This window comes from Chenopodium album, chromosome 24, assembly GCF_948465745.1.
Source record: "Chenopodium album chromosome 24, dcCheAlbu1.1, whole genome shotgun sequence".
Classification (NCBI taxonomy): domain Eukaryota; kingdom Viridiplantae; phylum Streptophyta; class Magnoliopsida; order Caryophyllales; family Amaranthaceae; genus Chenopodium; species Chenopodium album.
The window spans coordinates 25,866,289-25,875,801 of NC_137857.1; the positions used below are offsets into that span (position 1 = coordinate 25,866,289).

At 37.3% G+C, this 9,513-nt stretch overlaps 1 protein-coding gene across 1 annotated transcript; it reads right to left on the minus strand.

Annotated features, from left to right (window-relative positions):
• Positions 1 to 5,238: 5,238 nt before the first annotated feature.
• On the minus strand, positions 5,239 to 8,206 carry LOC145612332 (uncharacterized). The gene is made up of 4 exons (XM_081667703.1): positions 8,050 to 8,206; positions 7,777 to 7,964; positions 7,511 to 7,673; positions 5,239 to 6,049 (listed from the first exon to the last, which is right to left on the minus strand). The coding sequence occupies exons 1-4, from the start codon at positions 8,125 to 8,127 to the stop codon at positions 5,897 to 5,899; spliced, it is 582 nt and encodes a 193-aa protein (XP_081523829.1). The 5' UTR covers positions 8,128 to 8,206; the 3' UTR covers positions 5,239 to 5,896.
• Between the last annotated feature and the right edge of the window lie 1,307 nt (positions 8,207 to 9,513).

Sequence of the window (9,513 nt, forward strand, 5' to 3'; positions counted from 1 at the left end):
ATCCGAAATGGAGTCGATGTCTGAAAATAAAGTGTGGACCCTAGTAGACTTGCCTAATGGGGTAAAACCCATTGGTTGCAAATGGGTCTACAAGATTAAAACAGACAAGGATGGAAATGCCTACATCCATAAAGCAAGACTAGTTGCAAAAGGGTACAGACAGATTCATGGTATTGACTATGATGAAACCTTTTCCCCAGTAGCAATGCTTAAGTCCATTCGGATTCTTCCAGCGATTGCCGCATTTTTCGATTACGAAATTTGGCAGATGGATGTCAAAACTGCCTTCTTGAATGGGTTCTTGACGGAGGAAGTGTACATGACACAACCTGAGGGTTTTGAAGATCCAGAAAATCCTAGAAAGGTATGCAAGCTTGAGAAGTCCATCTATGGATTGAAGCAGGCATCCAGGAGTTGGAATCTTCGTTTTGATGAAGCGATCAAAAGGTTTGATTTTACCAAGAGCGAAGAGGAACCTTGTGTATACAAGAATTCTAGTGGGAGCAGCGTAGTTTTCTTAGTCTTGTATGTGGATGACATACTTCTCATGGGAAATGACATACCAATGCTTGAGTCAGTCAAGGAATGGTTGAAGAGTTGTTTTTCCATGAAAGACTTAGGTGAAGCCGAGTACATTTTGGGAATCAAGATCCATAGAGACAAGTCTCGAAGGATGATTGGACTAAGTCAAGAGACTTATATTGGTAAGGTTCTTGACAGGTTTGAGATGACAAACTCCAAGAGAGGTTTTCTCCCCATGTCCCATGGCATTACGCTCAGTAAATCTCAATGCCCGGTTATGCCAGATGAGATGAGACGTATGGCTATCATTCCTTATGCTTCTGCAATAGGATCGATTATGTATGCCATGATTTGTACAAGGCCGGATGTTGCATATGCTCTAAGCATGTGCAGCAGGTTTCAAGCAAATCTAGGTGAAGCACACTGGACAGCTGCCAAGAACATCCTTAAGTACTTGAGAAGGACGAAAGGAATGTTTCTGGTATATGGTGGCGAAGATGAGTTGGTTGTCAAAGGTTATACGGATGCGAGTTTCCAAACAGACAGGGATGACTTCAGATCTCAATCTGGATACATTTTCTGTCTGAATGGAGGAGCAGTGAGCTGGAAGAGTTCGAAGCAAAGCACTGTCGCAGACTCTACCACAGAATCAGAGTATTTGGCTGCTGTTGAAGCAGCTAAGGAAGCAGTTTGGATAAAGAAGTTCCTAACTGAGCTGGATATCGTACCAAGTGCTCAAAAGGGAATCGAGGTATACTGTGACAATAATGGAGCCATTGCTCAATCAAAGGAAGCTAGGTCACACTTCAAATCCAAACATGTAGAGAGGAAGTTTCACCTCATTTGAGAGATCGTTGACAGAGGAGATGTCAAGATGAGCAAAATTCACACGGATGAGAACATCGCTGATCCGCTTACCAAACCCCTTCCAATGCCTAAGCATGAGAAGCATACTAGTGCAACTGGATTGAAGCGAATGATGTAATTAGAAGTTGTTATTTGTTTTGAGAAAATAAATTACATATGTAATACATTCATTTGCAGAATTATGTTTAATCAGAAATTATCATTTCTCTTATTTAATTGTGGTTTCAATATTAAATAAAATGTCCAAAATAATTATGAATTGATGGGCTCACTAGGTTAATGACCTTTTGAATCAAACCCCACAGGTGAACAAAATTCATATATTATTAAGTTCCTAGTTCGGAATCATTTAAGTGGACATAAATGATTTCTTAAACTGGACTAGCATGTTAAGATTGATTGGATAGCGCAGTTTCATGGGCTATAGGAGCGTAGTGATGCTCGGTCAATCACATGGATATGCATGAATGATGCATGATCGAACTATAGACCAACTTTGAAGTTCAAGTATAGAGCTTCCGGATATATTAGTGGATTCCTTTGACATGAGTGGAACATTTATCTCATTCAATGGATGATATAACTGTGGTACATTCAAACGTCTTCCCGTAACTGGAGATTATAAAGGGTGTTTCCTGGTTATTTCAGAAGTTGAGTGGGAGCTTTGGTTGCCACAAGATTGGATAGAGTCTTCCTATTTAATTAGGAGTGTGTCTTGTTTTGGCCTCTTGAAGAGGGAGAATTCAGAAAATGCATGGCCGTGCTCAAATGTGTTACATAGTAACCATTTGTTTTGTAATTCTAACTCAGATTTCAAGAAATGATTTGTAGATTAATAATGATTACATAAGATGCAATCATATTATCAAATCGACACAAAATGACTTAAGGAATTTGAATATTGCGCACTTGTCTCAGACAAGTGGGAGATTGAAGGAATTGTGTCTTCGATAAGTGCAATTACTAGATATATCAAGGATCACTATTATGGAGATAATAAGTTCATTCTATTGGGGCGTCATCCTCTGTTGCTAGACTATAAGAGATGATCTTTGGGCTAGTCAAATAGCCCAAAGCCCTTTAGAATGGATCCTATATTGGTCACACACAAGGGTAATGGGTTAAGCAAGTTAGAGGCCCATTAATGGGCCTCATGAGCAATTAATTAGTCATAAGTATGATTGGGCTAAGTGTAGTTTGAGTGGGATTAGGAATTGGGCTTGGATTTGGACTTGGACTATTATTTAGAGATATGATCTATAAATAATAGTCATGCCTAGGGTTGAGAAGTTAAGTCACAATTAACATACAGTGAATTGTGAATCTAAGCAACCAACATCCAAAAAGCCCTCACCCTCTCTCTCTCACACGCACGCCCCTCACTCTCCCCTCTCACCCACGGCCGGCCACCCCTAGTGGCCCACGTGGTGTTGCGCGGTGGTTCTTGGCTAGTTGATCGTTCGTTCATCTCCGTAGAAGGTCGATAGAAGGGTTCTTTCGCGACTAACTAGCATTAGTGGAGGTCTTAATCTGTGCCCGTGGACCAAGTAGAGGAATCACATTTGAGGTTCTTTATCTCCTCTATTGTTCTTGCTCAATCACCGTGGAATCACGCTTCAAAGGTATAATTCTTACTTCTTTATGTGTTATGCATGAGATCCTTGGTTTGGTGCTATGTGAATATGATTCATGTTATTTCCGCATTTAGTACCTATAATCTCCTACACGGCCAGCCACAATTTTTTTTTAATTTTTATTTTCTCTCTCATCTTCTCTTTCCCCTCTCTAGTCTCCTCTGGTCCTCTCCTCTCAATTTCTCCAGAAACTAGCGATCAAACAAAATCAGCAACAATTTCTTCAAAATAAACAACAAATCTGCAACCATCATTCACAATCATCGATTTCGCCGTCATTGTCATTGATAATCTGAGCTTTACCTCTTTCAATTGAAGAAGAAATTGCAGGAAATAGGGTTACGATTTCCGATTTCAATCGTCGATAGTCGTGGAGGTTTGTTCGTCGGTGGTGTTGGTTTTTGGTGGTTTCAAGGGTGGTATTTTATTTGTTGTTCCAGATCACGTGGTGTTTCGCTCGTCGTTAGATCGTTGATGGTGGTTTTTTCGGTGGGTGGGTAGTGGTGGTTTGATGGTGGGTTCGCTGTGGGTATGTATCAGTAGTTCATTGGTGGTGGTCGTTGGGTGCATAGTGGTGGTTTGTTAGTGGTTTCGTTGTTGGTAGAAGTGGTTTGTTGGTGATGGTTCTGCGTTCTAGATCTAGGTTCGTTGGTGGTTTTATGGTTTAGGTTGGTGGTGGTTTTGGGTTCGTTAGTGGTTTAGGTTGGTAGTGGTTCGTTGGTGGTGATTCTGGGTTTGTGGTGGTTTAGGTTGGTAGGGGTTCTTCGGTGGTGGGTTAGGAGTTACTAGGTCTGGTCGGGGTTACTTACTAGGTCGGTCACGGGTTACTTTTTAGGCCGGTCAGGGGTTACTAGGTCCGGTCAGGGGTTACTTTTTAGGTCGGTCGGGGGTTACTAGGTCCGGTCAGAGGTTACTTTTTAGGTCGGTCAGGGGTTACTAGGTCCGGTCAGGGGTTACTTGGTCCGGTTAGAGGGTACTTAAGGGGTTACTTTGGGGGTTACTTGGGGGATTACTAGAGGGGTTACTTAAGTGGGTTTACTTTGGGGGTTACTTGAGGGGTTACTTGGGGGGTTACCAGAGGGGTTACTTAAGTCAGGTTACTTGGGAGGTTACTTGAGGGGTTACTTTAGGGGTTACCAATTGGGCACCCTGCCGCACCGTGTGGCCAGCTGTACCAAAAACCCATTGATAGAAAAATTCTAGCATGGAGAAAAACCCTCTCAAAGAAGTATTTCTATAGGGAACTAGAGAAACCCTCTCATGGAGAAATTCTCAAAGAAACTTTTTTTTAAAAAAAATAATAAATATATATATATCTTCTTTTTTTTTCTAGGTTTGAATTTGGGTTAAATAATTTTTGGAGGGATGACTGGATAATTCACAATCTCACAATTTAAAAACATTACATAAAGGGCCCAAGGTTTAACAGTAGACCCTTTATCAACCGTTGAATTTGTTGTGAAATTTTTAAGAACATCCAAGGAAATGCACCAGTAATCTCACTGATCTAGCTAATTGCTTGCGAAGGAAGGATTTACCTAAACTAGACAAACGAGTAGCAATGGAAGCATTACCATGGAAATACACATGTAAATTCTAGAATCAATACGATGTAATTCCTCTGGTCCATATTAGACTATTAGTTGAGATATTTCAATAGATATATTTTTTAACGAATAATTTCATATATTAATATATTCAAGTGTTAAATAAGCAAATATTATGAAAACTGATGTTTGGAAAATAGATGTAGAAACAAGATGTAACATGAATATGTTTTTTTCTTAAGAATAATCGCAAATTGAAATAAAAGTAACTTATGGATTAGTGCCTAAAGTCAAAATGTATCGGCTAAAAAGCCTAAAAAGAACCAAAAAAGAGTATAATTATCAAATAATTAGTTCTCCATTATATTTAGATAAAAATTAGGCCTGCGAGAAAGTTGATAGAAATGCAACATCCCCGTTGTTGAAACATAGTTAACAATGCTTGGAATTGCCAAAGAAATGTCAAAGAGAAATGCATGTAGAGCAGCATATATATAATCCCTTGTAGCTTCACATAGAAGTTCCAAATCACACAATTTGACACATTAATCTCCAAGAACAGGAACTAATTCTTGGTGTTATTGCTTGCATCAAACTAAGCATAAGATGGAAAACGGAGGAAATAGGCCAATTAAGAAGGATGATATTCCAGATTCGACAAAGCGTAAGCCAAATAAGGTGCTGGGTAAGGCATTGAAGACTATACTCACCGGAAAGCCTCCACCATCGGGGGGTCAGGGAGATTCTTCAAATGGTGCAAGAGTCGCACCAGAGTAATTTCATATCATGGTATCACTGAAGTTGTTATTAATGGGGATGAATATAGTAAAAAAGTAGTATATCACTGTTGTAAGTGTCGTTAATTTCTTACCTTTTATTTTAACAATGTAACCAATATGTTTTGTTTGTATCGTATTGCAGTTTCTTGCTTTAAACATTTTCCGAATTCACCTTTCAAATTAATAAAATCTAAGCAGCACAATCCAAGAAATTATCAGATTATAAAATTCTATAGAATCGACTCTGAATCTCCTCTAAGAGTTTAAGGTTTGATGCTTCTTTTCCACAAATGACTTCATAATCAATTACTTCCTGCTGAGGCACTGACTGTCACCAACATAATTGTATTTTCCCCTCTAAGCAATGATATCAAACAGCACATGTCAAAACTAAACTATGTGCCGATTTTATAAAATGTTGATCAATGCATTAATATTTTTATACCACTTGATTCAGAGCATGCCTGTAGGATGCTACGGCGTAATCTCTGATGGTAGCAGTTACCTCTTTTCTTTCTACCATGTACACTAGCCTACTAATTTCATATCACCACAGACTCTGAAGCTGCTCTTGCAAAGTTGCTCTCAAACGTCTATTAGACTCCAGGTCACTGGCCAATTTTTCCTTCAAAGCTATACGTTCTGACTTTCTCACCTTAGCAACTTGAATGTCACAAGTCTGCGCCTCATGGTTGCTATCCTGAAGTCACATATAACATGAATTTAGCTGACAGATAATAAGCAAATCATTATACTGAACATTAAACACAATAACCAAACTCCATGTACATTTCCAGTAGTAATCTATGAATTTCAATGAGCACAAAAATTTCAAGTGCATCAGCTTTAAACGGGTTTGCCAAATCATAAATCAATGCTGAGTGGATGTTGGAAAACAATGCATTTGTGATCTACTATAAAGTCCCAAGAAGATAACTTTAAGCATTGACAAAGTGTAATCTCATTTCAACTGTCAATGACCTAATACCAAAATGCATTATCCATGGCCTAAACAATATAATGTAAATATTTGGCTAAAAATACTCGAAGGGTGCAACTTCTTTATTGTCATGAAGAAGAAAGAAGGAAATTATTTATTTATCCATTTCTCAAATCAATTGTTCCAATGCTCGACATATTTGGGAAGAAAACACAGGTTCCCTACTTCATTCCCTTCCCCTTCCCTATATCTTCCTTAATTCTTTTCCCTCTATGATTGCTCACCATCGTCACCCCACAACGCAATAACTCAATTCCATCTACAACTCAGCTTGATCAGCAAAACACATCAAAAAACAAAGTTTAGCTTCCACTGGCAGCTAAGTTAAAACCAAGCATACTTCATACTGCCCAAACCAGGCAGATTTCATACCAAAAGAATACAGCTAACCAAAGTCAATATCATCAGTCTACAATAACCTCAATAACATCATATATCAGTGCACTTATCAACATCCCCTCTACGTATACGGAAGATTAATTTATCTTCATATCTGTCCAACAGACCAACACCATCACTTCACATGTATAAAGAACAGAATGTACAATACTGGAGGAATTCATTAACTTAATCTCCTTTATTAAAGAACTTCCTTATGCAAGCCACAGAGTTAATATTCCCCACTTGAACAAAATTAAAACTCACACCAACTTTGGTGTTCAGAATTCCTATTCAGCCAGTATCAACCACGGTGCCCCCGACTACTCAACACTTCTTGTTTCCATAAACAAATCTGAAAAATAAGGCCAATGAACGCTAAGATCATACCAGTTTTCAACCTCAGCAATTCCATTTTCTAAGTTCTAAGTAATCATTTTCATGATTAACAATACTAACAGAACTAGATACAATGTTAATGTTAATCATCCAAACTCACCTTATCCCTGCACCTAATTACCATTATTATGTAGCATTAATTATTATGATTAACCGAGTTTGAACACAATATTGCATTCCTCCCAAAATCCTTCCCTAATTAAAACACAATATCTCAATTTTGCGGTTCCATCATCCACCAAGTTTTTTTTTATTCACTTCTAATGAACAATCAGCTCAAAACCATATAAATCAACAATACTCCACTACAACTCGGCTTTTATTTAGGAACGGAGAGAGTATTATAGTTCGAGTACCAAATTTCAAGTTCATCACATAACTCACCTTCTCATTACCACATTTCAATTCCTTAATTCTGCTACCAATTTCTTCAGCACATTTTTGAATTTCCTTCCTAAAATCATTCATTTCAGAACATTTGAGAGCGTAAAATTTATCTCTCTCTTCCTCCAATTGTTCAAGCTCCTCTACCTCAACCTTCAAATCCCTAACCAGCAACACATTACAAAACAATCAACACAAACTAACGAATTCAAACAAAATCGCAAGTTAATTTGATTGAATTCAATACAATTTCCAGTAAATCGAACCTCAATTGCTGAGCACTTGTTTGAAATTGGCGATCCAAATATTCAATTTCGGATTTGAGTGACGAGATTTTGCAGTTATCTGATGCAAATTTTTGATCTAAGATCAAACATCTTTGTTCCAATAATCTGATTTTGGCGTGTTTAGCTGATAATAATAGGGATTTCTTCTTTTGTAACTCTTTCTCTTCCTACAAATTGGTAGTTTACCTTCCATTTTTAGATTGTGAGGAGGATTGGAGATGATGATAATGGAGAAGAATGAAGAGGGAAAACCTGGAGAAGAGAGAGTCTTTGATTACGAGTGGACTCCATGTCTGCAAGCCTTTCTTTGAATGCTGATTGAAGCGCCATTGTTGAGTTGCTTGCTCATTTGCTCCAGCGAATCCTGCAATAGTTATTTTGGATTTTGAGTGCAGTACAATTAACTATGATTCCGTCATTGTTTTAAAAAGGAAAAAAAATATATCCAGCTCATATAACTACGTACTCCCTCCGTTTTTTTTTTTTTTTTTTTTTTTTTGCATCACTTTGACAATTGCACATTTGCATTATTCAAATATCTTGGTTGACTTAATTTTTTCACCTCTAAAAAATAAATAAATGTTATTATATAATATATCATTAGGTTTGTTATAATGTCTAGTTTCATAATATAATTTTGTTACAATTTAGACTATTGCACAATTAAAGATATTAAGGCAAATGTGCCGGTCAAACTGATGCATATAAAAAAACAGAGGGAGTAATATATAAGAAGCTAAAAGTAAAAAAGAATCGACAATAATTATTGATAAATTCCCAACTTAATACTAAAAAATATATATATTAAATGCCTACATTAACCCTTAATACCCTGTAAAAAATAAAATTTAAATGCAACACTTTGATTAACCAAGTGTTGTCGATTACTGCCTATAGGCTTGTTTAATTCACCTTTTTTTTCCTTATTTGAACTTATGATTTGGTTTGATATGATATATCTGATCTGGTCTGATTATCAAATTTGACCAACTTTGACTTGAAGTGTACAATAATAGGATAAAACATATCAAGTAAGTTTTTGTTAGATTCGTAATAATGTGCATTTTATAAATATGTAATCTTCAAAATTTATTAAAGATATTCAACGATAAAAAACTGTACATAAAACGATGATTTAATTTGAACTTATTTTTTTGGGTCTAATCTGATCCGAAATTATTCTTTCTAATCTAAGCTAGTCTAAATTTATTTTTTCTAAAATAAGTGAAAATAAGTTGACTAAACAAGGTCTAAGTGTCTAATACTCTAGTTTGATCGGAATTAAAGGTGACAGTTTTAAATGAATCTACCTAATATAAATAAAAAGTCAGTGAGACAGTGATGTATTTGTAGGAGTTTATAGGTACTACGCAGCGGAAATAATATGAATCATATTCAATTAAGCACCTAAACCAAAAATCGCATGCATAACACACAAGACACATAATCATACCTTTGAAGTGTGAATTCCATGAAGCTATTCAACAGGCAAATCAAGGAGAGAATAGAGCCCCAAGTGTTGCTCCTCTACTTAGTCCACGAGATTCGAACGAGCCGTCCACCAATACTAGATTGGTCGAGTGATTGAGGAAAACCGCGATCACCACCTTTTCGGACAACCGACCACCGCACGAACCACCACCACCACGAGACACCACCGGCACCGAGGAGGAGAGAGCCGTGTGAGAGAGGACTTTGAGAGGGGTTGGGTTTCGT

Excerpts from the sequence above, each read along its gene's own strand:
- LOC145612332 (XM_081667703.1), bottom strand. The coding sequence starts at position 8,127 with ATGGCGCTTCAATCAGCATTCAAAGAAAGGCTTGCAGACATGGAGTCC. Across the intron at positions 7,965-8,049 it reads AAAGACTCTCTCTTCTCCAG|GAAGAGAAAGAGTTACAAAA; the intron begins GTTTTCCCTCTT and ends ACCAATTTGTAG. Across the intron at positions 7,674-7,776 it reads ACAAGTGCTCAGCAATTGAG|GGATTTGAAGGTTGAGGTAG; the intron begins GTTCGATTTACT and ends GTTGCTGGTTAG.